Source organism: Aspergillus pseudoviridinutans (assembly GCF_018340605.1).
Source record: "Aspergillus pseudoviridinutans IFM 55266 DNA, scaffold_9, whole genome shotgun sequence".
Lineage (NCBI taxonomy): Eukaryota > Fungi > Ascomycota > Eurotiomycetes > Eurotiales > Aspergillaceae > Aspergillus > Aspergillus pseudoviridinutans.
Window position 1 is genome coordinate 1,289,501 of NW_025091289.1, and position 25,296 is coordinate 1,314,796.

At 52.1% G+C, this 25,296-nt stretch overlaps 9 protein-coding genes across 9 annotated transcripts; 4 read left to right on the forward strand and 5 right to left on the reverse strand.

Moving 5' to 3' along the window:
• Nucleotides 1-163: 163 nt before the first annotated feature.
• On the reverse strand, nt 164-1,091 carry Asppvi_011271 (uncharacterized protein; the record flags this gene model as incomplete). The annotated part of the gene is made up of 2 exons (XM_043307103.1): nt 164-985; nt 1,038-1,091. The coding sequence occupies 2 exons, from the start codon at nt 1,089-1,091 to the stop codon at nt 164-166; spliced, it is 876 nt and encodes a 291-aa protein (XP_043163038.1).
• A 1,659-nt stretch (nt 1,092-2,750) lies between these two features.
• Asppvi_011272 (NAD(P)/FAD-dependent oxidoreductase) lies at nt 2,751-4,362 on the reverse strand (the record flags this gene model as incomplete). The annotated part of the gene is made up of 2 exons (XM_043307104.1): nt 2,751-3,671; nt 3,736-4,362. The coding sequence occupies 2 exons, from the start codon at nt 4,360-4,362 to the stop codon at nt 2,751-2,753; spliced, it is 1,548 nt and encodes a 515-aa protein (XP_043163039.1).
• Nucleotides 4,363-5,188: 826 nt separating this feature from the next.
• Nucleotides 5,189-5,809, reverse strand: Asppvi_011273 (putative arsenate reductase (Arc2); the record flags this gene model as incomplete). Its single annotated transcript, XM_043307105.1, has 3 exons — nt 5,189-5,385; nt 5,468-5,582; nt 5,645-5,809. The coding sequence occupies 3 exons, from the start codon at nt 5,807-5,809 to the stop codon at nt 5,189-5,191; spliced, it is 477 nt and encodes a 158-aa protein (XP_043163040.1).
• A 599-nt stretch (nt 5,810-6,408) lies between these two features.
• Asppvi_011274 (DDB1/RSE1 family protein) lies at nt 6,409-10,483 on the reverse strand (the record flags this gene model as incomplete). The annotated part of the gene is made up of 4 exons (XM_043307106.1): nt 6,409-6,435; nt 6,494-7,778; nt 7,983-10,056; nt 10,240-10,483. 4 exons carry the CDS (start codon nt 10,481-10,483, stop codon nt 6,409-6,411), a joined length of 3,630 nt encoding a protein of 1,209 aa, XP_043163041.1.
• A 614-nt stretch (nt 10,484-11,097) lies between these two features.
• Nucleotides 11,098-12,590, forward strand: Asppvi_011275 (ubiquitin domain-containing protein DSK2; the record flags this gene model as incomplete). Its single annotated transcript, XM_043307107.1, has 2 exons — nt 11,098-11,562; nt 11,634-12,590. The coding sequence occupies 2 exons, from the start codon at nt 11,098-11,100 to the stop codon at nt 12,588-12,590; spliced, it is 1,422 nt and encodes a 473-aa protein (XP_043163042.1).
• A 1,001-nt stretch (nt 12,591-13,591) lies between these two features.
• Asppvi_011276 (transmembrane 9 family protein) lies at nt 13,592-15,919 on the forward strand (the record flags this gene model as incomplete). Its single annotated transcript, XM_043307108.1, has 5 exons — nt 13,592-13,676; nt 13,739-15,078; nt 15,128-15,580; nt 15,652-15,851; nt 15,901-15,919. 5 exons carry the CDS (start codon nt 13,592-13,594, stop codon nt 15,917-15,919), a joined length of 2,097 nt encoding a protein of 698 aa, XP_043163043.1.
• Nucleotides 15,920-18,741: 2,822 nt separating this feature from the next.
• Nucleotides 18,742-20,559, forward strand: Asppvi_011277 (putative choline sulfatase; the record flags this gene model as incomplete). Its single annotated transcript, XM_043307109.1, has 2 exons — nt 18,742-19,152; nt 19,201-20,559. The coding sequence occupies 2 exons, from the start codon at nt 18,742-18,744 to the stop codon at nt 20,557-20,559; spliced, it is 1,770 nt and encodes a 589-aa protein (XP_043163044.1).
• Nucleotides 20,560-21,186: 627 nt separating this feature from the next.
• Asppvi_011278 (nitrilase) lies at nt 21,187-22,589 on the forward strand (the record flags this gene model as incomplete). The annotated part of the gene is made up of 3 exons (XM_043307110.1): nt 21,187-21,663; nt 21,735-22,233; nt 22,291-22,589. The coding sequence occupies 3 exons, from the start codon at nt 21,187-21,189 to the stop codon at nt 22,587-22,589; spliced, it is 1,275 nt and encodes a 424-aa protein (XP_043163045.1).
• Nucleotides 22,590-22,683: 94 nt separating this feature from the next.
• On the reverse strand, nt 22,684-25,174 carry Asppvi_011279 (uncharacterized protein; the record flags this gene model as incomplete). Its single annotated transcript, XM_043307111.1, has 2 exons — nt 22,684-23,798; nt 23,854-25,174. The coding sequence occupies 2 exons, from the start codon at nt 25,172-25,174 to the stop codon at nt 22,684-22,686; spliced, it is 2,436 nt and encodes an 811-aa protein (XP_043163046.1).
• Nucleotides 25,175-25,296: the final 122 nt, after the last annotated feature.

The window sequence follows — 25,296 nt, forward strand, 5'->3', positions numbered from 1 at the left end:
ACTCGAACGTACGAGCGATAGCAACCTCACATTCTATAAGTGTCTCGGATTTGAAGTCGTCGACGAGGTTGAGTTAGTCGAAGATGACGAAGCAGTGGGATGGTGTTTTTGGTTGCGCCAGAACCCGCACACTGAGCATTTGKACAAAATATATATCCACTTCTCAGATAAGTCCCAGCTCTACTCCTCGTGCCTGCGCAAGGTCGTGGATGCTGACTGTTCCGCTCCTGTAACGCCAGTATTCTTCAAGTAATTCCAACTCAAGTTGGCACTGCTTCCTCCAAGTGGGCTCGTTCGAGCTCCAAACTAAAGTGCTCCGTACAAACTGCTTCAATGCTGCATCATCATTCATAACGTCAGTCTGTAAAGCGGCAATAAAAGTCGGGTGGGAAAGGGCATTCATGGTCAACGTGTCCCTTCTGTCCTGTCCTCCTGATGCTCGGTGAATAGCGTCAACGCAACTGAGTAATCGGGAAACAGTCACAGCAGTTGAAGGGAGCGTCCGATGCGGTTGATTTCTCCCTTCCAGGGGTTGTAATCTTCCCTCTCCCGAGCTCGACGGTGAGCATAGTTGACTATCGCGGACGGCTAGAATCCCCGCTAATCGATATGCTTCCCATAGCTGACATTGGAGAAAGCTTCCCTGGGCACCAGGCCAGTTCTGGAAGTCCTCCTCTGTCGCACCACCCTCGCCAATGCAGGAGAAGATGTCGATCAAGGATTTTGGCAAGCCACTCACGACCTCAACTTCATCCCGTCCAGATGATCCTTCCGAGGAGACTCGGTTACGACAATGCCGTCTCCAGAAACCTAGATGCGGGTGCTGGCGTCCGATAGAAAAAGTAGGAAGGTCCATAATTCCCATGACCTCGAAAAGATGAGCGCGAAACGGGGTCTTTTCATCCCGCGCATTGTCAACGTCGTCCAATTGGAGGATGCCGTGCATCCCTCGTAGATGCATTGTCCACGGAATTCCGTGCATTGTCTACCTTCATGAGTGACTTAAATCAAGGGAAGTAAAGGATCTGTAAACTTACTCCAATGGTGCATAAGAGTAGACCAGCAGTCATGGTGCCGTCTTCCAGGTACATTTCGCTTCTGGCGAGCTCATTGCGAAATTTATTCAACCCGGCGTCAAAGTACTCGAAAAAACGAGGGTCCAGATCCGCGGTCAATGAGGCTTGTAGCGTGATACAAATGAGGTATAGAGCTTCCGATTGCTGGCACAGCCTTGGAAGATGTGTTCTAAAGAGGTTACTCTCATCATGAACTGTCGTCGAGTGCAAAATATTGATTCCCGATGAAAGAACTGTTTCTATCATCAGTCACGCATAGCGGAAGGGACCAAAGGAGTTGTCCTCACATTCTTGAAATAGTTGCTCGTCATCAGATCTCTTACCAGGGATCAGCGAGGAAGGTGGCACCTTGCATGACTCAGAATCTATCACTAGGGTTAAAGATGCACATGCTGAGAAGGGAAAGAAAATCAATTACCTTTTGCCCTATCATCCGTAAGAAAGGGAGGAGCTTCTTTAGGACAGCTTGCTAGTATCGTACATTGTCGTCGTCTTTCTCGACTTCGATCTCGCCGTCGGCCCTTGGCTCGAGGTGGTACGGAGGATTCTACTGGCGTATCTGCGCCGGTGAAACGGCCTCGCGATGCAACGCCCATTCCCCAGCGCAGCCGTACCTCATAACCCTCGCATACGAGCCCTCGCTCTTTGCAAGCATGACATGTAGGGCGGGTCCGATCACATTTGCGACGTCTAGATTTGCAGGTCCAACTGCAGGGCCAACGGATTAGTTTGCTTTGACGCGACCTAGGGGATGTGATTTTCTCACCATCCGTGATGAGTTCGGCGATTTGGCGTCGACATGCCTGTTATGGGTCGTGACTCGTGAGTGTGAAGGGTGCATAGGCGCTGAAACGCTGGTCCCCCACAGTAGCTTAAAAAGCCGTTGATCGAAATGCGGGGAGGATAACCCCCAAGGGTCGACCTGCCGTTTTGAGAATAGGTCCAAACAGACCCACGGCTCAGGTCGATAGAACTATCTTCACAAAGTATCAGGTCCCGATAAGAGCATTGCTCGTTCGGACGATGGGATTTGTTGGAGCTTACTCACAATCCACCCGTCTGGCATCCATACCATATTGCAAAGACCTTGCAGGGTCTTTAGAACGCTTCGAAACGACCATGCAAAAACGACCATGCATAAAGGTTCAGATGGTCTTGAAAGTATGATTTTAAGCGGAACAAGCTTGCAAAGATGTCATTCCAGACCCCCCTGTCCAGATGCACGTGTTATTCCCTCTTTTGGGAAACTGGGGGAATTCCAATATGCCGGTGGTGTTCAGCAGGAGTGTGGTATTCCGTACGCCAGTTTGCCCAAGCGATGGACTAGATCCACTGTGAAAACCTCTTGGAAGGGCGATAATCATAGTGGGACGAAGTAGGGTTGATAGACTTTCTTGTATTTGTGATGCTGTTGCCAGCACAGCAAGAAGTGAAGAGAAGATGAGAAAGTCCGATCGTACGCGCAAATGCGGAGATTGCTCGCCATGGGAGATGGGAAGACCTGGAAACGATGACTTACTGGGTGGATGCGTTGGCAAATAAGAGAATGAACATGGGCAAAGGAGTGCAAGTCGCCCATAAACAGACAGACTAGCTTAGAGTACATGACTTGACAGTCACTAAATTTTCAACTCTCTCTCTGAAGATTCCCCTATCTTTCCACTACCTGATTAACTACAAGTAAGATGATATACCATCGATATCACGAGGTAGAACAGATTTCTTGATCCTCTTCTCAGTCACCAGCATCTGCTCTGGAAACCAGGAGAGATCTGCGGATTCTGTCTCCCGCAGTTCATCATCATAAGCCAGTAACATCGTTCCCAGAGCTTTTCCGCACAGCCATGCATACACCATTCCCTCCCCTGAAAATCCGGCAGAGATCCATTCAGCTCCTTGGCCTTTCTCTTTCTGTTCTCTTTCAGTCAGAGACACGGGGAGTTGCCCTACCCACGGGAAGCCGTCTGCGCTGAAACCCATATTCCCTGTCCACATCTTCTCCACACTGGGACCTGGAACGCTGCCCCAGTTCTCGCGACCAAAAATAGCGCTCAACGCCCCAGAGAGATGGATATCAGCGTACAGGCTCAGCTCCGAGTCAGTGGAGATACCAAAGTCGCCAATACCACCGAGCTCGCCTTGAGCAAACCCGCCTCCGAACATCATCATCTCGCCTGCCTCGGACGGTGGTAACTGGGTTAGATAGTCGAATCCCCGGTCATAGTAGAAAATCCACGAATGCTCGGTTCCCTGATTGCGGAACTTGCTTCCGGGTGTCTGCGCAGACATTTGCCCTCGGACTGGGTAAATACGGCCTCTCAATCCGGGAACAAGATGGCCGACGTGAGCGTTGGTACAGTGAACGACGTGACGAGCGCGGATAGTGCCTCTGGTCGTTTCAATCGAATATCGCAACGGAGTCACCTCTCCAGATGTAATATCACGGATAGCGGTCACCGGTGTATTCGCTTCAATTAGCAGATCCTGGGGGAATTCGCTGCGCAAGCGAGCCAAAAGTCCAGTGATAAATCGGTAAGGCCAGATAGCACCAGCCGGACCAGCGACGATACCTCGAGCATGAGGGAGGCAGAATTCCTGCACGTTTCAGCAAAAGCAAATTCAGACGAGCCTACTGAGTGAAAGGAAATCTGCAACTCACCTTTGGAATCTCATTTCTCTCATATGCTCTCCACTCGACGGTTTCATCAGGCAAACACTCTTTCAAACGTTGCAGGCGAGATACAGCCCCTTTCCAGCCTCTCTCATCAAAATACACACATAGAAACTGAACTTTCCTCGCTTGAGTCTCCTCCGTCAGTCCATACTCATCGGCGGTCTTTAGGATCTCTTGCAGATGAGCCATTCGAAACCTCACGACTTTTTTGGCCGCTTCAAGTCCCAGCGATGCTTCGAGCCCTGCAAACTCTTCCGCTGTCTCAAGGATATGACCGCCATTGCGGCCAGTGGCACCACTACAGACATCGCGCGCTTCCAAGATAACAACAGCTGGTCGGGGTTTGGTGTCCTTCCCAGACTTGCGGGACTTCAGCAGAGTTCTTGCAATTGAGGTTCCCGTCACTCCAGAACCAATGATGACTACTTCTGCCTGAGATGGCAGCTCAGTAGACTGCGCTTGGGCAATTTCGGGATGTGGAGTTCTGAGCCAGAAAGAAGAAGTCGGGTGAGTTGAAGGTAGACCGGGGTCGGAAAAGGCACGGTCGAGCGCCTGTTGCCGATCTTCAATCGGAATAGCAGGATTGGAGAGTATAGCTTGAGCGAACGCCATGATGAGAGCTGATATTGGGTCAGTGCTAGAGTGGAACTAGATTGCAGCGGGAACACGCAGTTTATCAGGCTGCCAAGTTGAAGTAGCTGCGATTCAAGTATGCAACTAGCGAGGGCAGTCCTATCAGGCCATTTCAAGCCACTGCATAGTCCAATCTCGGCGACTCGGACGTTCCAGCTAATCAGAACGGACGAGTTTTGAGTCTTTGTATGCCTCTGTACTACAGCCTAGCATCCTGGCTGATATGCTTCATTATCAAGGGTCGACCTGCCTTCTAGGGGCAGTAAGTCTTGACCCCACATCGTGTGGAGAATGGACCAGCATTGTCGGCAATCATCTCGGATTGAATATCGTCTGCCACAACCAGTCACTGAGGGTCGAGTTGCTCTTCCTACATATTGTCTCTTGCATTTGGTGACCTTACGAACATTTAAGGCGTGATAATGCAGCTCGCTCTGAGGTGCTACTTGAAAGCTTGCTCCATGACAAGTCAGAACTGCAATCCGGAAATCGTTCCAGAGCCAACGCCTCGACTCTCACTTGTCTACACTCGACCTCATCATGGGTGCCTAAGCTGCTAATTTTCTGCGTAATGCCTACTACCTAATAGGCCAAAAATGCGACGACCAGGCCTGCTATTCCTCTATCGTCTTGAATACACTGTCAAAGAAGAGATTCCAAGTCATCACACCCCGTTTCCAGGATGAACAGGGTCTCGGGGCCGCCAGCATTATAGATCAAGATATCCGATAGTATCGTTATCATTCTATGTCCATACATATATACCCACATCTCAGTCATACCCTCAAGCTTGCTCCCGTCTGCCTCACTTCAACTCAATCCCATTCTTCTGCCAAACCTGTGCATCAAACCCCTCCATCAACTCCCTATACTCCTCCCCAGCACCCACCCACCCCTTAATTCCTCCCTGCAGCACCAAGCTCTCAATCGAGTCATCTTTCCGGTCCTCAAGGTAGTCCACAAACCAATTCGCAGCTCGAGTGCCCCTCCCCGCCGAAGAGCCTATATAAGCATGAGCAATCAATCAATCAATCCCCGAGAATCAAGCACAGCCCTGCACATCCTGCAAGGCCAAACTACATACCGCAATACCAGATAATGTACTTCACCCCTCCCGCCCGGAGAAGATTATACACCGTCGGCAGAGAATAATACAGGCTTTGAGCGGGCAGATTCAGCGAGCCCTTGATTGTTCCTCCCTGGTTACAGATCAGTATAATTACAATTACTATTCCGTTGCCAGAAATGGCAAGCAACTCACTTCGTGGTCATTCCGGCGCAGATCAACAAGCACGTAGTCTTTTCCCGCCTGCTTGCCCTCGCGCATCCACTGGAGCATTTCTTCGCGGGAGATGCTGCGGGCGGTATTGCGGGGTGCTGGGAAGGCGGCGTGCCAGGGTTGTTCGGTGGGTGGTTGAGCGGACATGATGTATGCTTTATCCTGGCGGATGGTGTTTGGATCAGTGGTGATTTACTCGATTGGAAAGAAGAGGAGAGGATGATCAAGTTGGAACAGCTCAGGGCAGCCTGACTGATTGAAAAGGCATTGGAGAGAGTACGAGGGGCACCAGCCAATCAGCGTGCGCGAGCTACATTCATCTAGGTACTTTGCTACTTTCAGATTGCAGGCTTCTACTGAAAAATCGTGGTATGTGGGAAGATATGCGAATATGGCTAGATATTCATGGTATTGTKATTAAAAGCTACGAGACTGTCCCGACTGATAAATTACGATTGAATATCCGTGGTGCATAACGGATAAAACCGTACTCAAAGATCGTCGAGGGCAAAACCTCATTCTTGTCTCATACAGACCTGCACATGAGAGTGCAGGCTGCATCCAGCTCAAGATCAACCGAGAGAAGCAGAAGACCGAGCGAGGCAAGAGACATCCGCTTACAGATTGCATGACTGCTTGGGAACCGGAAGGTTGATATAAAATCTGTACATATGCGTATCTAGCATGATCGCCATTGGGTATCTATAGACCCTCGCACACAGACGCCGGAATTGCCACCAGAATTATTAGTACGCCACCCTCGTTCGCATATCCTATGTATATCGTTAGCGGCATCATCCCAGACATAACGTCGGAAATGGGTTGACTCACCGAGATCTTCCGCTCAATCTCTCTGACGGAACGATCCAGTTCCGCTGCAATCATCATCTTCGTGTCATTAGGCAGTAAGAAATACATTTCGCACAAATCTCCATCAATCACACCCTTGACTGGTGCATAATAGCTGCGATAGATGAGATGATCTCGTCCGGCGAGGGGTGGGCACTGTGAGGCTAGTTGCATCTCTAGGTTCTGGAAAAAGTCCACATCCTCGCGGCTCACGAACGGCACAAGCATGCCAATTGTGCCCTGAAACCCGGTCCACACAAGGATGTCCCGTCCACCTGCCACTAGTTGTGTTTTGTGCAAGCTGGTCGGGATATCCTGTGTGTAGGTGTGGATCATCAGCTCCAGGCGATTCGGTGTGCCATGCAGATAACCGCGCTCATGAATCAGGTGGGCTCCCGATCCATCCTCATCTGCCTCCTCCGAGACCTTCTTAGGACAGCGCACTAGCCAGAGGTTACCAAATTTGTCACCACCGGCAACAGTCTCGTAGTCGACCATGGTCGTGCTCGTCGTCCAGCGAGAGACGGAATCATCGACGAAAGGAATCAAGACGTTCTCCTGGTACTTGTACACGACATACGTCACGCTTTCGCGGACGTCGCTGACAATAATCCGGCTACCTTGTGTCTGAAGGCCAACAATTGTCTTTGACACCACGGGAGCCTGACATTTTCGGAGCAGCTGTTTCATTCCCAGGTCGTAGACCCGAAGGGTAGAGCCGATGCCCGCAACAAGGCGTCCCTGGAATGCGAGGAGAGCAAGAGGTGGCTCTTCAACCTTCGTCTTGTGAATGAACTCCAGCTCCTTCCCATCTTCTTGGAATCTGTAAATGTGGATGAAGCCTCCCGCTGATGAGGGAGGGTTGACAATCATATCCTTGGCAGTTCCCACCACCAGGAAAGTTTCATCGTCCTGGCTAGAAAAGGGTACGGATGCCATGCTGACGGCGGCCTCGTTCTCCTCGAGCTCGATCGTTGAAATCACCGCTTTGGCATCCAGGGGATCGACGATTTGAATGCAAGACGCCCAGTGACCCGTCGCCCGTGGATAGCCAAAATCTTCGGGGGGAAGAACATTTGTCTCGCCATTACGCTCCTTGGAATCTTCAATTAACCTGGCTCTGGTAGCCGGCGATAGAACATTGTTGTCGGACTCAATAACATAGAACAATGGCTGTTCCGGATGCTTAAGCATACGACGGGGCGTGTTTGAAAGAGGAATTGATTCCTGCAGCATGTTGTTGTCCAACTTCTCGATAGAGAAAATCCTGTCGTCGCGTGAACGAGTTAGTCAAATGCATCAAGCAAGACATTGTTTGACATTGGGATTGTGTATGTTGCAGTGATCTCAGTAGGAACAATTGGAGATATAAACTTTAAAGAGATGATCCACATGAACTTTTCGGATTAAAGCTCTCATCATACGATCACGAAGGACAAGCCAGTAACAGAGTAGAGAGGGATGAACTTACCGAAGATTCTGTGCCTGGATACCAACCATGCCTTCAACACACTGCTCACTGGAGAAGTTCCAGCCCCATTCCAAGCCCACGTAATCCAATGGGGTGAGCATGAAACCTTTCGTCTGGGTGTCGGAGTAGCCCAGCCATGGTCGGGAGCTGAGGGCGAGAACCGCCGTCTGTCCTTTGACGGAAACGCGGAATAGCTTGACTGGCTTGGCTCCTAGGAAACGGGTACGAGTATCCGAAAGTTCGCCAGTCACCTCGTCGAGAACAGTCCGGAGGTAGACACCGGAGTAAAGGCCAATGTGCAAGTAGAGAGTCGTACCTCCCGAGCTTGAATCGGCCATTGACATGATGTTCAACGCTGATGGGGCCGACGTAAGAGCCTGAACGGACTTATTCTCCAAGGTCGAATCTGGATCCAAGCTCAGAATGCGGACAGTGGAGTCGTCACATCCGACGGCCAAGAAAGAACTTCTCACACGGCCTTCAGGCACCTCGCCTAAACTGAGGCATGTGACTGTACCCGACATCTGGCGTCTCTCGTCGTATTCAGCGAGTGTTCCATCGACATCCATCTCGAAGTACACGATTTCACCCGAACTGAGGGCAACTGCCACCTGACGCTCATTTGTCGCAGCCGCGACAATCGAACGATGTTGAGGAGCGGGCCACTCATTGACACGCCGATCTGCAAGGATATGGCGGATGCCCCTCGGGTGAACCTGAATCAGCGAATCCTCACCGAGCTGCTGAACAGCTAAAGTAGGTGCAGTTGAAAGAAAGCCGGTATCGGTAACTTCTTCGACTGTCTCACCGATGCTGAGAACCAAAGTACCGTTCGCGAAAGAAAGAATAATGTAAGCATCAAACTCATCAGAACGAGTCAACTTGGTAGTCCAAACAGCAGAAGGTACACTGGGGAGCTCCGATTCCACGATCTCAGAGACTTCCAGACCATGCTTGAGGGTCCTGAAGCTGCTCCGGGCGCCAGTACCGGACACAGTGTAAATTTGAGGAGCGTCGTCCTCGTTGAGATTCACAATCTTACTATCGATCAAAGGGTTGAGAGAGTTGAGTGTTTCAACAAGGTTGAGGTTCTCCGCTCCTCTCGGTCGGAAGAACACCGGCTCATAGGGAAGAGAGGGATCCGCAGGAAAGTTTTCACTGCTGAATTCAGTCTCTTCGTCGTCGTCTCCCAGCTTCTCGAATTGGTAGAAGTGATGGTTTCCTGCTTCACTGGCAACGTAGAGGAAACCACTCTTTAGGATCAACAGATTGGAGGCGACAGGGACTGTATCAAAGTATTTGATCTTCAACCTTCTAACCTCGCCAGTCAGTTGCCCGTTGTCATCCTCCACCATATCGATGGTAATCTTGAACAGGTCGCCATCTTCAGTCTGAAGAAGGAAGAAGAAGGCACCCCTCATCTTGTGCATGACCCCGGCGACGATGGAGCGCTTGCGGTCGGGATTTTCCGTTGCACCAATGCGTCGAGGAATCGGGACTCTGAATGCATCTTGGTTTGAGTGCCGGTAGGTAATGTTATCCTCTGCACATACCAAGACACCACTGGGACCATCGGCTCCTCCCGGGACCTGGAACAGCATAGCTGCGGTGCGGTCAACAGGATCTGCCCACTTGCGAACAACATGATTCAGACCGAGGTCAAGTTCATAATACACTAGCAGTTTTTCCGACTCTTCGTACGCTCGACCAGTTGGATCCTGATCCGACTCCGAATAGTCGACCTCGAGGGCCGCGAAGATGGGATTCTCGTAGCCAACGTCCAGAGCCGTCATCGCAAAGACCAGTGTCTGCGGCTTGTGGGCCTCCAGAGGGGACGAAATCGTCAGCTCGGCCTGCGAGTTCCGATTCAGAACATAAACGAGCTTATTCTTCTCCACAGAGGCAATCAAACAAGCTCTACCTTTTGGATCGACCGCAAGGTATTGACCAGGCACGACACGACGAACGCCGGACTTGCCGAAGGTCTCAAGATGGATACGGTTGAACCGATTCTGGGAGGGAACGTATTCAATGATTGTGATACGTCCCGAGTCCGAACCAATGATTATATAATCTATATGCAATATTCTTTCAGCACAGTTCAGAAACAGCATGCAGTGTCAGCAACGCCGACCGGAGCACGTCCCGCTTCCAATAAGGTCGGCTCGGCAGATAGGGATCGTGCTGCCCGGGAAGCTTGACGAATCACTAAGTTGGTCCTGCGATTGGGGCGAGGAGGGGAGAACGTCAAACATACCTTTATTGCTTCCGGCCAGCCGAAAGGCTGCCAGAGAACGGATGATACCGAAGACATCCTGGGAAAAGATTGGCGTAATCTTGCCCTGAGTTGGATCGGGACGGTGGATCGTGAGCTTCGACCCTGACGCAGTCACGATCTGCTGCTCCTTGGTTCCTGCAAACTGGCCCAGAATAGCTTGTGTGATCGCAGTCGGAGGCTGAATCGTCAGGGAATACATGAACATGTTCGAAGTGGTAGCCATAGTGAACGACTAGGCTTTTCCAAGCCTGAACCGAGGGTTGAGGTTTGCTAGTGATTTACGACGCAATTGCAGTCAATTTGACTTCAGAATAGAATCAATCCCATTGCTGCAGCTTGAGAAATTGAAAAAGAGGACCCTCAATTACCGAGTGTCCTCAGAGAATGGATTGCAGCGGGGTTGGAAGTACTTGCACAAGAAGAGCGAGTATTGCCCAACTGTGTCCTGAGAAGCCAGAAATGAAAATTCAGCTCCGAAGGGAGAAAGAAGCTCCAGTCACGTGGGTTTATACTGTTTGTTCCCTCGTGCACGTGACATATTGTTTCAAGGTTCACACTGTGATGAGCTCAGTGCATTGATTAAGAAAGGCGGTCGATCGGATTCTGCCTGCTTCCACCTTACCAACCACTTACAGCCTAGAGGGGCTCTCCCCATATCCAGCTTACAGAAAGGCAGCCGGCTCATCTATCTCTCAATTTCATCATTTTACCTGTGTTGTCTCATATTCTCAGTCACACCTTGAATTCTACCAACTATCCCGTTCCTTGACTGTACTGTGATCTCTCTCTGCAGCACGTCAGCCTCTCATACTCTCTCCCGCACCTGAATTACGTATCATGGCCGACGATACCGCCACGACTGAAGATTCGCCCATCACCTTCACAATCAAATCCTCCAATGACGCCAAATATACCCTAACTCTTCCTCTTTCTACTCAAGTCTCGGAGTTGAAACAGAGGCTTTCATCTTCCGAATATGCCGATACTCCCGCTGAGCGTCAGCGTCTGATCTACTCTGGGAGAGTGCTCAAAGATAATGAGACTTTAGCCACTTACAAGATCAAAGATGGCCACACAGTCCATTTGGTAAAGAGCGCTGCTAGCAATCAGAGACCGGGTGGGGCTGCGCAGAGTGCGGCTACATCTGCAGCTACTGGTACCTCGGCTGCTCCTGCAGCTGGTGCTGTGCCCACCAATCTCGCTGCCGGTACTGGTAACAACCCGCTCGCAGGCTTGACAGGTGCAAGATATGCTGGATTTGCGCAGCTTCCGGGCGCTGGTATGTTCGGTCCAGATGGCGGCGTAAGTGTTCCACTGTCGATTGAGAAAGTTTTGCTTCCTTGCTGAGTTCAACGGCTGACTGATGCGTCTAGATGGGACCTCCTCCCGACGCCGAGAGCATGCTCAACATGCTTGAAAACCCTCAGTTTCAATCCACCATCAATGAAGCCCTGCAAAACCCAGCCATGATCGACATGATGATTCAACAAAATCCCATGTTGCGTGATATGGGTCCTGGAGTGCGACAAATGATGCAGAGCCCTGAATTTCGCCGCATGCTCACCGATCCCAATTCTATCCGCCATATGTTGCAGATGCAGAGGGCGTTTGGTGGTGGTGGTGGATTGGGCGGAGGTAGTGCGTTCCCAGCCCCCGGAGTGACCAACACGACGCCCGAGGAGAACAGAAACAACCAGAACACCAATAATGCGAATGCGGGTACAGCAGGTGCGCCCCCCTTCAACCCTTTCGCTCCTGCGCTAGGAGCCGGCAATCCTTTCGCTGCGCTTTTTGGTGGAAACCCTCCAAATTTCGGCGCAAACCCGTCAAGTACCTCGACCGCTGCAGGTGGCGATCAATCCCAAGGCGCGCAAGGAGCAACTGGCAGCGCCTCTGCTGGCAGTACAACTACCGGCGAGGGCCAGAACCAGCAGAATCTTCAGAATCCATTCAGTTTCTTGATGAACCCCGCCATGTTCGGAGCTACAGGTTCTCAGGCTGGACAGGCCGGACAGGCCGGCTTAAATCCTTTCAATCCGCAGCAGAACCCCTTCCTTCGTGATCCCGCGCTGCTGTCGCAGATGATGCAGGCCATGGGAGCCCAAGGAGGTGCGACCGGTGCTAATCCTTTGGCGGCTCTGCTTGGAGGCGCCGGCCTTGGAAGCCCTCCACCGCAGGACAATCGGCCGCCTGAAGAGAGATACGCTGACCAGCTTCGGCAACTCAACGATATGGGCTTCTTTGAGTTCGAAAGGAATGTTGAAGCTTTGCGACGCTCAGGTGGCAGCGTTCAGGGTGCTGTAGAGTATCTTCTGAGTCATCCTTCGTAGTCTTTCGGACTTCTGACGGTGCGCAATTCTCTTCTCTTTTTCCTTCGTCCGGTCGGTTCGTGGAGCATCGGCTGGACGTCTTTCATTTGCCAGCACAATGCGATCTTGTTGGCGGCTTCATCTTCTGTCTTTTTATTCTCGACAAAGTATCTTACGATTACCCCTCTGCATATCAGTTTCCCTGAATGTGAAATAGCCTGATAGGCGACCGTTTGGACAGCTAAGTGTAACTTTTCAACTTCAGTTCCCAGATAAGCCGGTAGACACTATAGATTTCCTGATTTGTTTGTGTATGGTCATAATCTCTCATGCAGTTATTGAATATGAATATTGAAGCAAGCTTGGTCAAGACCCCCATATCGCAATGAATTTCAAGACGGGAACATGTGTATACATATTGTGCATGGTTTATGCGTAAGTTGATAGGTATCCACTTGAAGAATGGAAACTAAGCCTATTCCGGATGCCCCGTTTGTCCCTTACAATGATGTTCTGGCCTTTATCTGAAGTTAACTTTGTTATTGTTACTTTCTCTCCAACAATCGAGTCATCCCTTCCCCGTCCTCATGCTCGATCTTTCTTTCAAAAGGCGTTATCTGCCGTTCCTTTCGTTATAATAAGCTGGACTGTGAAATCGCGCAATTCCCGTCGCTACTCGGTGGCATTCCGACGACTCGGTGCCACATCTCTCACATTGACAATCACCTTCTTCGTCTCATCATCCATATTTCCGCTTTTCTTTGAGATACTTTGCGGTGCTCCCATCGGAGACTGCACATATTGATACAGAACTAGAACTTATACTGTTTAATCTGTCTTGGACAAAGCTTGTTGCTGGATTTGGAGTGCGTCAAGGGCGGCCGGCTTGCCCACCTGCACTGGTCGATCATCGGACTTGTCCCGCACGACCGATATCATTCAGCCGATTACTTGTGCCTGTTTGTGTGATATCTAATTGTGGACTTCGCTTTGGAGAGAGTCGTTTTGCCGCTGCATAGATGATGAAACTTCGATCGGTGTTATGTCCTCGCCAATGGACAATATGGCTGTTATTCGTCTCCCACGCTTGCGCGTTCTACATACCAGGTAGGCTTGCCGTTGACGGAAGTTTCTTTGTACATGAACTTATGTCCCATCTTACTCCGTAGGTTACTCTGTCACGCGCTATAACGACGACGAACCCATTCCCCTCCTCGTCAACAAGATCTTCTCAGACCACACGCAGCTACAGTATGCCTACTTTGATCTTCCGTTTGTGTGTCCGCCAAGTGGGAAGAGTCACGGTGGCTCGCCGTTCGGCTCCGGAAAGAGTGTCTCGCTCAACCTGGGAGAGATCCTCCGCGGCGATCGCATCATGACCTCGGATTTCGAGCTTCATATGGGCAGGAATGTGGAATGCCAGAAACTCTGTACGGTGGAGGTGGGACGGGAGGACGTAAAATGGGGCCGGCAACTGATCAGGGAAGGATATGTGGCTGAATGGATTGCGGACAATTTGCCTGGAGCAACGAGTTTCGTCACGGTTGACCGTAGCCGCAAATACTATGCCACCGGATTCAAGATTGGGGACCTGGACTTTTCACCCGGCACCGGCAAGCCACGTTATTTCATCAACAATCATTTCAATATAGTCATCCGCTGGCGGAGTGCTCCGGAAGGAGGAAAGGTGGTGGTCGGTTTTGAGATCTATCCGAAGAGCATCACGGCCAGCGATTATAAGGAAGACGGGTGTCCTAAACAAGTGCATGGCAAACACGAGGGTCTGGAACTATACATTCCTCCTAATCTGTCCAGGCTGAAGGAGATGTATCCTGAATCCTCGTATCTTCCCAAGGAGGATGATGAGATAGACGATGGTGCCACGCTGAAGATCCCATACAGTTACTCGGTCTACTTTAAAGAAGAGCCTGGTATCGAGTGGTCGAATCGCTGGGACCTTTACTTCAGTAATCAAGGCGACAGTTCGGTGACACATTGGCTGGCGGTTCTGAACTCTTTGATCATATCGGGCGTGCTCGGTGTGGCAGTCTATGTGATCTGGGGTCGGACGGTGCAAGGAGATATCAAGGGACGCGGAGACGGCGCTATGGAGGACGGAAAGATCAAATTACGCTCCAAGTCGGCCGAGAAGAACGGTGAAGGCCTCCTGGATCAAGGCATGGATGTTGAGCGGGATGCCGACGGATCGTCTGATGACGAAGCTCTGGATGATGTGAGCGGGTGGAAGCTCCTCCATGGAGACGTTTTCCGGGTACCCGAGTATAGCGGTCTGCTAGCACCATTGGTGGGCTCAGGCATGCAGCTCTTCTTCATGTTTTCTGGGCTGTTGATCCTCAGTTGCTTGGGTATCTTAAATCCCAGTTTCCGAGGTGGATTTGTCAGTGTGGGCATGGGGTTGTTCGTCTTTGCAGGTCTTTTCTCCGGATATTTCTCTGGGAGGTTGTACAAGACTTTTGGAGGTGTCCATTGGCGAAAGAATACCCTCATCGTGAGTTGACCTGCTGTTTCCTTCTTACTCCGACTGACAATCCGCCTAGACAGCTCTTTTCTTCCCCGGATTGATCTTTTGCCTCATCTTCATCCTGAATCTTTTTGTCTGGGCACAAGCGTCGAGTACGGCCATACCTTTCGGCACCTTGGTCGGTCTCCTTGCGTTATGGCTTCTCATTCAAGTTCCTCTGGTATACCTTGGCAGCTGGTACGGCTTCGTGCGAGCGAAACCGTGGGAACACCCGACCAAGACGAACTCGATCGCGCGCCAGATTCCGCCTCAACCGTGGTATTTGCATAGCATTCAGGGGGCTGCCCTCACCGGGTTACCTCCATTTGCTGTTCTGTTCATTGAACTACTCTTTGTGTTCAAGAACTTGTGGCAGGACAAGAGTGGCTATTACTATGTTTTCGGCTTCCTGAGCGCTGTGTCGACGATTGTCATTATCACAGTGAGCGAAGTGACCATCATCGCAACGCACAGCCAGCTCTGTGCTGAGGTAGGTAGCTCCCCCTTTATTTTGTGTATCATGGAGGCTAACCGCAGTAGAATTATCATTGGTGGTGGCAGAGCTTCTTGACTGGTGGAAGCAGCGCCTTCTGGGTGTTTGCTTACTGCATTTGGTACTACTTCTTCCACCTCCACATCACAGGCTTCGTATCGAGTCTGCTCTTCTTCAGCTACAGCTTCCTGGCTTGTGCGGTGTACGGCTTGCTGACGGGGACCGTTGGATTCCTGACGGCATATACCTTCATCCGGCGTATCTACAGGTATGATGGCCCCTTCGAGTAATATTAGAATGGGCTGACCGCGATACAGTTCGATCAAGATCGATTGATTTGATATCATATAGTCTATAGTCATTCTGCAGGCGCTTCCTTGCAGAACTAAGCTTGTAACATGTTACACTGCGCCCCTGATTTCTCTGATCTGAATTTATAAGTATATTTTATTAGCGTTCGATTGCATGCAAAGTCCAAAATCAGCTCTTCTGGCATTAACAAATACAGACATACATTTCTTTTCTTCACTGATCGTAGCGTCGTCTCAAGTCGGCGACTTGTTGGTACTTGTCCACTATAATGAGGATTAGACGTATGTAGATCATTCATGAGAGCTAAATCGAGGTCGATCCCTCAATTGACCATCTGTTCATTTCGCAAGGGGTTGCGCCTCGGCATAGCCATTCAGTCATCGGACCGTCTTCTTGGTGTGGTACAAACACCAATCTAACCCATATCCCTTGCGTTGCAGCCCAGCATGACAAGTCCTAATCAGATGCAGGCCAGATTCATCACTGCAGTACGGAGTAGAAGCCTAGGTCTGTAGCCCTATGCCAAGACCTCAAGGTTGTACAGCAAGCGTTCCGCTCATCTTGGCAGAATGTAAGTACTGTCCCGACACCAAGCTTAATGGCTGCCTAGGAGTAGAAGTAGTCTAGACGTAATACACTGGAGAACAGGCTACAACGATATGAAACACGCTCGGAGATTGCGTACCTCAGCGATCGATGCCGACACACTGGGGAAGGTGTCGCTTGTACCCCGTAGTCAGATAGTCCATGCAAACGGAACGGACTACGTCAGCCCACCGCTCCTTGAATTGCGTGCTCAGCTGAGAAGATTGCTCATACGGAGTCGCCATTTTCCAAGGCCAAGAGATGACGGGCACGTTCTCACCTGCAAAGAAAGTATTTGCTACCACTACCTTAAGAGTTGGCTGCGGGTCTTGATCTATGTCATACCGCATATTCGTGTTCTGTGGTAGTTTTTGTTTTAACTCTGAAAAGAATTCGTACTATTGTCTCCGCAAAAGCAAGTTCATTCCGTAGATCTTCCAGAAACCTTGCGTGTCTGTGAAACGGGCGATCTTCAGGAGAAGCGCGGAGAGAGGCGTGTGATAGGAGGAGGAGGCGATGATGCCATTGTTGCTCCGGATGGGGAATTTTGTCGGGACCCCGGTCTGGAGTGATACGTAAGGCTGCTGGGTGTACTGTTAGATTGATTTCACGATGGAGGTGAGACAGAATTGGCTACTGGGATGTAAGCTTGCGCGTTTGGCCTTGCTTGCCACTGCCTACCATAATGTCTACTATCTAGCTGTCTTGTCAGTCGATCATTTATCTCCCTAGAGACCTTGGTAGGCGCGTATTAATTGTGTATCAGTGCAATACACTGGTAACAAAGTTATCAGCTGACCTCCGAATTGAGAAGTGTTGCTCGTGTGATAAGCATGTGGGGCTGACGGGATCCGGCAATTACTACATCACGCGACCAATAATGTTTCGCCTCTTTTTTAGCCTTGAAAGACAAATAGCCGCTATACCCATCTAGGTTAATTCCCTTGAATGGCGGCTCCTAGCTCAGAAGCTGGTTTGCTCTGGAGTATAGATAGTCCACTCAAAAATAGACCCTCGAATGGAGCTTTCGGAAGTGACTGAGAGAGTAAGAAAATGAGTTATAAACCAGGATAAGAGGTATGGAAGACGCAAGATTATCCCAACCCTAAGGGAAAATCTTGGAAACAAATGTGATGAAGCTTGCGTGGCAAATCATACAAGACCCGGTTAGTCATCTTAGCAGTGCCAGTGGCGGTCATTGGTTTCCGGAATCCTTTTCTATGCTGGGTAATCAAGTCCATCCAACTCTGGACTCACGCGACCTATTATGACTCCCCATGAACAACGCATCAATTCTGAGGAGAGATTGATTCATCACAAGAGACCTTTTTTTGCAAGTAATGGCCATCAAGAAAGGGGCATAGAGCATTTCGGAGGCCGAATGATCTTCAGGAGACTCCTTGAGACTGCAGAGGATTGAGGCCCGGAATCCGACGCTGGAACCAACCCCCGACGCTCGAGTCAGAAGCAGCGGATATCACACCATCGTCCCCGCCGATGGTTCCATTGCTGCGGACTGGCGGTGACATCCTCCAGCGCTCAATCTCAATCAAACCTGGTTTCATCTTGCGAAATGGTGTTGTGACTGTGAATGATGTGTCTCTGTCACTCCGCATTGCATGTCGACTACCATTGTCCATCTTGTATCCCGGGGCTATCATCTCCGTAGATGTTCTAGTGGCAGTTAGTGTGCTGTATTGCTATGTATATTTTACTAGCGCGCATTCGTCTCCAGCTAGTCCGGCAACTTTATCAGAGTTACTATAAACCGTGTACTGTGATTGGACACCAAGTGACACATTTCACGGGGATATGCAATCTAGCAATTAACGGGGAAGTCACCTACTGCTTAAACCTTTCATTTTTCTTTTTTTTCCCCTGCCTGTTTGCACTCTCTATTATTTTTTCCTTTTCCCTTTTCTCCTTCCATTAGTTTCTCTCATCCTCTTGCTCTTCACTACTCCGGATATTTGTCAATAATACATTGTTTGATTGTTGATTGTTCATCTTTGCTCCACTTACTCTCCGGACCATTGGACTCGTTTCCTATATCTATCCATCTTTCCCCTTCCTCGTCTTTGTCCTCTTCCTCTTCCATCGCCATCCTCGGCTTCCTACCATCTCCCCACTTCCTTTCTGTCCTGTAATTCTGCGTATAACTTGATTCTAGATTAATTTTATCCTTGAAGTCTCGTCTAGTCTGTCTAGTCTACTATCCTTCAATCCGTCCACAGTGATTGTGACGACAACTACACCACACCATGGCGGCCAAGAAGCCCAACATCCTCTACATTATGGCGGACCAGATGGCTGCTCCCCTTCTGGCCTTCCATGACAAAAACTCTCCTATCAAGACTCCCAATTTGGACCGTCTGGCTCGGGAAGGTGTGGTGTTTGATTCCGCATACTGCAACTCCCCGCTGTGTGCTCCCTCGCGCTTCGTCATGGTGACCGGTCAGCTCCCGTCCAAGATTGGCGCCTACGACAATGCCTCAGACCTGCCCGCCGACATCCCCACATACGCCCATTATCTGCGCCGCGAAGGCTATCATACCGCTCTGGCTGGGAAAATGCACTTTTGTGGACCAGATCAGCTACATGGCTATGAGCAGCGACTGACCAGCGACATTTACCCCGGTGACTATGGTTGGTCAGTCAATTGGGACGAGCCGGTGAGTTGCCTTATGTCATTCTCGTAGTACAAAACGCTAATTGAACAGGATATTCGTCCGGACTGGTATCACAATATGTCGTCTGTGATGGAGGCAGGTCCTGTTGTGCGCACCAACCAGCTCGACTATGACGAAGAGGTCATCTACAAGTCTACGCAATATCTTTATGATCATGTCCGCCACCGTACCGACCAGCCCTTCTGCTTGACCGTCTCTATGACCCACCCGCATGACCCCTACGCGATGACCAAGGAATTCTGGGACTTGTATGAAGATGTCGACATTCCGTTGCCCAAGACGCCTGCGATTCCTCAGGACCAGCTAGATCCCCACTCGCAGCGGGTCCTCAAGTGCATCGACTTGTGGGGCAAGGAGATACCCGAAGAGCGCATCAAGGCTGCGCGCCGCGCCTACTACGCCGCCTGCACCTACGTCGACACCAATGTGGGGAAGCTGCTGAAGGTGTTGGAGAACTGTGGTCTGCGCGACAACACCATTGTCGTCTTCACCGGGGATCACGGTGACATGCTGGGTGAACGAGGCTTGTGGTACAAGATGGTCTGGTACGAGAACTCGGCGCGTGTGCCCATGATCGTGCATGCCCCTAACCGCTTTGCTCCTAAGCGCGTTTCGGAGAACGTGTCGACCATGGATCTGTTGCCTACCTTTGCCGCAATGGCTGGAGCTCCGTTGGTCAAGGAGCTTCCACTGGATGGTGTGTCGCTGATGCCGTACCTCACTGGCGAGGAGGGTGTCAAGACCGACACAGTGCTGGGCGAGTACATGGCCGAGGGCACTCAGTCCCCTACGGTTATGATCCGTCGCGGCCGGTGGAAGTTTGTTTATTCGCTGATCGATCCCCCCATGCTTTACGACCTCGAGAATGACCCAGAGGAAAGGGTGAATCTGGTTGCAGGACTTGCTGAACCGTCGCCATCCTTCGCTGTCAAGACTGCCATGCCTAATCAGGTCAGGCCTACAGCGCTACCTACACCGGCTGACACGCCGTCGGGAACTCCACGTGTGTCGCCAGTACCCCAGCGCGCCAATTCCTCCTTCCCGTTCCCAACTCCCCCGCGCACCCCCAGTCCCGCCAAGCTTCCCGCTGCGCCGCCTGCGACCGCCGACCCGGCCACATTTCTGGCGCACTTTACCGAGGAAGTGCACGCCCGCTGGGATCTGAAGGCGATCCGAGAGGACGTGCTGCGGTCGCAGCGCCGGCGTCGTCTGGTTTACTCGGCTTTGATCCAGGGCACTCCGACCATCTGGGACTACGAGCCTCGCATTGACCCTAGCACGCAGTATGTGCGCAACCAAGGCAAGGGGGCATTGGATGATGTGGAGTTCATCTCGCGCTGGCCTCGTGTGTTGCAGCAGGCCGCCAACGCCATGGGTGCGAGGGTCTAGGCTGGCCTATGACCGCGACACGTCCGACTCCATGCTTGATTTGAAAAGAATGATTTCTCCCATCGCAAGATTTATCTCAGCATCTGATTTCGGTTTATTGTTGCTGCTTGTTCTAGCGCGCGTATACCCGGGCTTGTTGCATTCATGGTTTGCTAGCGATTTGAATGCGTCGGGTTGACTGTTTCCGTTTGATCCATAATTTGGTACATAGGATCATCAAGTGTATTTAGGGTACTCAGACTGTAAGTATAGGTCAATGAATCTACATACATGACAGGATGCATTGTATAAAGTATAAACATGTGATATGAGGGTGATGATGTCATCATATGTTGCATCACCAACTTTATCAACTAAGGTACCATCTTGACTTCGTTTACGTACACGAGGTATCTAGAGAGGTACAGCTCAGACTAACTCGGGAAAGCTCAGATTCACTCACAAATAATTCTGAAGACCAGATCCCGCACCTCGACTCGGCTTTTGCTCTGCCTCCGCTATACGAAGTACCCCACAATCATTGACTCACAGATCCGTATAAACCCTTCCCCTCACCACAACCTCCATCACCACCAACACCGTCCAACACACCGCAGCCCGCGACAGCAGCAAAACAAGCGCAACAAGATGCCCTCCAAAATCACCGTCGCAGTCGCGCAAGCCCGCACCCACAAAACCACACAGGCCACCCTCTCCGCACTAGCCCGCATCGCCCACCACGCCCGCACCCGCGGCGTGCACCTCCTCCTCTTCCCCGAAGCCTATCTGGGCGGATACCCGCGCACCTGCTCCTTCGGGTGCGCGATAGGCTCGCGCGCCCCGCACGGCCGCGACCAGTTCCTGGCTTATTTCCGCTCGGCGGTGGATCTGGGCGATACGCCTGCGGGTGCCGGCGACGACTGGGTTCATCGGCGGTTGCCTGTTGCGGAGGGGCGGAGCGAGCGCGGCGACGGGACGAGGGAGGAGTTGGAGCGCGTCGCGAGGGAGACGGGCGTGTTTCTCGTTGTGGGGGTTATTGAGCGCGCGGGCGGGAGTCTGTATTGCGCTGCTGTTTATGTGGATCCCCTGCGTGGGTGTCTCGGGAAGAGGAGGAAGGTTATGCCTGTATTTCCCCTTCCCCTTTCTTCTTCATTCGTTTCTACCGGTGTGCAAAGTGGGGAGTTAACGGTTGGTAGACAGGAACAGAGCGCCTCATCTGGGCACAAGGCTCCCCATCCACCCTCAAAGCCGTCACGACACACCTCAACGGCGTCCGTGTGACTCTCGCTGCAGCGATCTGCTGGGAGAACTACATGCCTCTCTTGAGACAGAGCCTCTACGCCCAGAACGTCAATATCTATCTTGCCCCCACGGCCGACGCGCGCGATACCTGGCTGGCGCTTATGCGGACGGTTGGCTGCGAGGGCCGCGCGTTTGTGCTCTCCGCGAACCAGTGCGTAAAGTATAACGAGTTGCCCGACTGGGTGACCTGTGCGCCTGGGGCGCAACAGACCCAATCGCAGATGCAGTTGCAGACGCAGAGCCGGTCGCCGGCGCACCGCAAGAAGCATTCCATTACGGCCGAGGGGCCGCATGAGATCGTTTGGCCCGATGGGGAGAAGACGGCGGAGGGCGAGACGGAGGCGCCGGTGGCGGCTCCTCCGGCTGCTGCTCTTGCCGCTGACGGTGTTCCTCGTAAGTCACTTACTGACTAGAATAAAACATGGCTAACATGCTGACGGCGATATGCAGATGGCGATGATTTTGTCTGCCGCGGGGGATCGTGCATTGTCGGCTGCCAGGGTGAGGTGCTGGCCGGCCCCATCTGGGAGGTCTCTGCGGATGATGCGCCCGACTCTGCGGTGACGGCTCGTGGGGCCGGGACCTATGCCGATGGGAACGCGGTCGGGGATGGGCTGCTTGTGGCCGAGATTGATCTGGAGGACTGTGAGCGCGGCCGCTTGGATATGGACCTCGCGGGAAGCTATGCGCGCAACGATGCCTTCAAGTTGACGGTCGACGGGTTGGACCTGAGCCCTCCTCCGTACTAACGGGCGAGTACGATAAAATTGCGTAATGGAGCTTAGGTTTAGTTGACGAAGTGAACTTTGTAGGATTATCATAATTAGGTCGTCAATTCATACGTCATATCAAATATACAGGCGCCTTGACCAATACATTCGTAGGCCCTCTCCCGCGTACCTCTGCGCTCAGGAACGAGGCAAATCGGATCCGGCCGCCGCTTCGTTCCTCCACCGGCTCTTTCATCTCCTTGCCGCCGACGCTCGCCTCGACTGCGGGGACGGGCCGCTTGCCCATCAACGTGTTGAACACCGACCTCATGCGCTGTTCGCGCCCGGGTGTGGACCCCGGCCCTGCTGCCCCGTCCATCGAGTTGCTACCGCCCGATGGAGGCACGGACTCGCCGTCGACATCCTCGACAAAACCATCGTGAGCACCCTCGTGCTCGATAGAGCCTCGCGCAGGAGGCATCTCGGGGGGCTGTTTCACATTCGTCAGCGGCGGCAGGCCCCCTTCGATCTTCATGACGGTCTCGTTGACCAGCGTCCCCGGCATGAAGTACTCGACACAGATGTCGCGCGACTCCAGCGGGATCTTCTCTGAGATGCTCACTGCGTTCTCCACGATCATCCGTGCCCCGTTCTCGAGCCCCGCCGGCGGAGGTACACACAGGTTCATCTCCAGGCATGCGACGAATTTCTCTACCAAGTGGTTGATGAGCTGCGCCCGGTTTTCCTCCGCGGCTTTGCCTTGCAGAGCATCCGTGAGGCCGTCGAATGTGGTTCGCCGCCAGTTGGAGATCCGCGCGATCGCGTTCTCTCGATCCTCGTCCGTGTAGGTCTTGGTCTGTTGCCGACGCAGGTTCATCTCGATGCTCTTCAGCTGCATGCTCAAGTTCGGTTCCAGTGCTGGATGGAAATGCCGCTCAAAGATCTCTTCCACCAGCCATCGGCTCATCGTCGCGCGGCCAATGGCCGTCATTTCCTTCATGCCGGTTGCGTGTGCGTCCTCATTGACGTGGCCAGCTAACCAGGTCGGCAAGCTCTTCCAGTCTCTTCGAATGGAAAAGGCCAGATCCTTGATGGCGCCGTCAAGCCGCACGAATCGGTTTACATATTCGTTGTCATCGAGGACCGTTCGGGACACCGCCATGCGCTGATGGGCCACAGTATTCTGCAGCTGCTGCACCTGAGCGTCTTTCTCGAAATAGTATCGCTTCACTTTGGAGTACTTGGCCTCTACAATCCTGTCAGTATGTCTGTCGACTGGGGCGTGCTGGGGCGTAAATCTTACGGAGTTCATCATGCTTTTGTAGCAAAGCTCGCACATCGATCTCGCCCAGATCATCTCTTCTGCTCGAACTGACGGGGGGTGTGCTGCGCCCCGACTCTGTGGCATTCTGCTGACTACCACCTTGGAAGGACGGGTGACCTTGGGGCTGCGTCTGCGGGGGACCGGCCGGGCGGTCGGACGATGCAGCCATGCCGCTCTGGTGGCCGGGGGGTGGGTGCAGATCCGGTTGATGGGAGAACGGGGGCAGCGGAGAGGGCGGCCCCAAGGACTGTCGCGATGGAGGTCGTGCACTCAACGGCGGTTCCACTTGAAGTTGGGAAACGGGCGATTGCTGCGGCTGCAGATGCGTTTGTGACTGGTTGGGGATGACTTGGGAAGGGTCGACAGGTTGCCTGGAAGCCGAGTCGACAGGTGAGGAATTGTATAGCTTCTCGAAAAGATTAGGATCGGTGTTGGATCGTTGAATGGAAGGCGGGTTCTGCGGGGTACGGGGAGGTCGCTGATGAGCTGATGCCGTGTCCTGTTGCATGAGGATAGACTGTGAGCTGCCCGGGTTAGGGTCTACCACATGGTCCTCGGGCACTGTCTCGGACGAGGAATGGTAATTGATATTTCGGTTACTCTTCGGATGATCTCGATCGCGATGCGTTCGGTGGGTGTCTAGCGATAGCTGTTGCTGATGCCGTCGCTGGCGGGACGATTGCGACGAGGCAGTGCCTTTGACGGACAAGCTGCGTTCCAAGAAGCCTGTCGACGAGGACGACGAGGAGGAATGTAGGCCGAAGAGCTTCCTGCGGGACTTTTGTGGTGGATCCTGTTTATTGCTATTGTGAGCCTTGGGGGCCAAAGCCGGTTGCTCAGAGGCCCTGTCCACGTTGGACTGGTCGGGAGGGTCAGCATCGATGAAGTGAGTAGCAGCTGGTAAAGCGGGGGTCGCAAGTACCGGGTTGAGAAGAGTGGGAGAGTGATGGCTTTGCGACCGAGTGATTGTAGTCTGATACGGAGGTGGATGTTCCGAAGGGTTCTGATGATCGGGATGATTCTGATGATATAGCTGATGGGGATGGGGATGATGCTGATGATGGTTTTGTTGTTGTTGTTGATGATGTTGAGAATACGAGTTGTCTGGCGGATCCGCAGGAGAAGTGGGGAGCCGTACGTCGGAGAAGCGCTGATAGAACGCAAGATCTTCAGGAGGAACACGAGGCGACGAAGCGGTGGACGGAGGGGGGACGGTCGGTACGGTCAGTTGCTCGACCGAACGAAAGGCGGGAGATGCAGCAGGCGACGGGGATTTGTGCTTTTTGCGAAACAAAGGCATGGAGAGTGGGATGGGCGCGATAATCGTCCAAAAAGGACGAAAAGGGGGCGGGGAGGAGAGGAGAGGGGCGATGAAGCATCAACAACAACACAGCTGCAACCACGTACGGTAAACAGAAATCC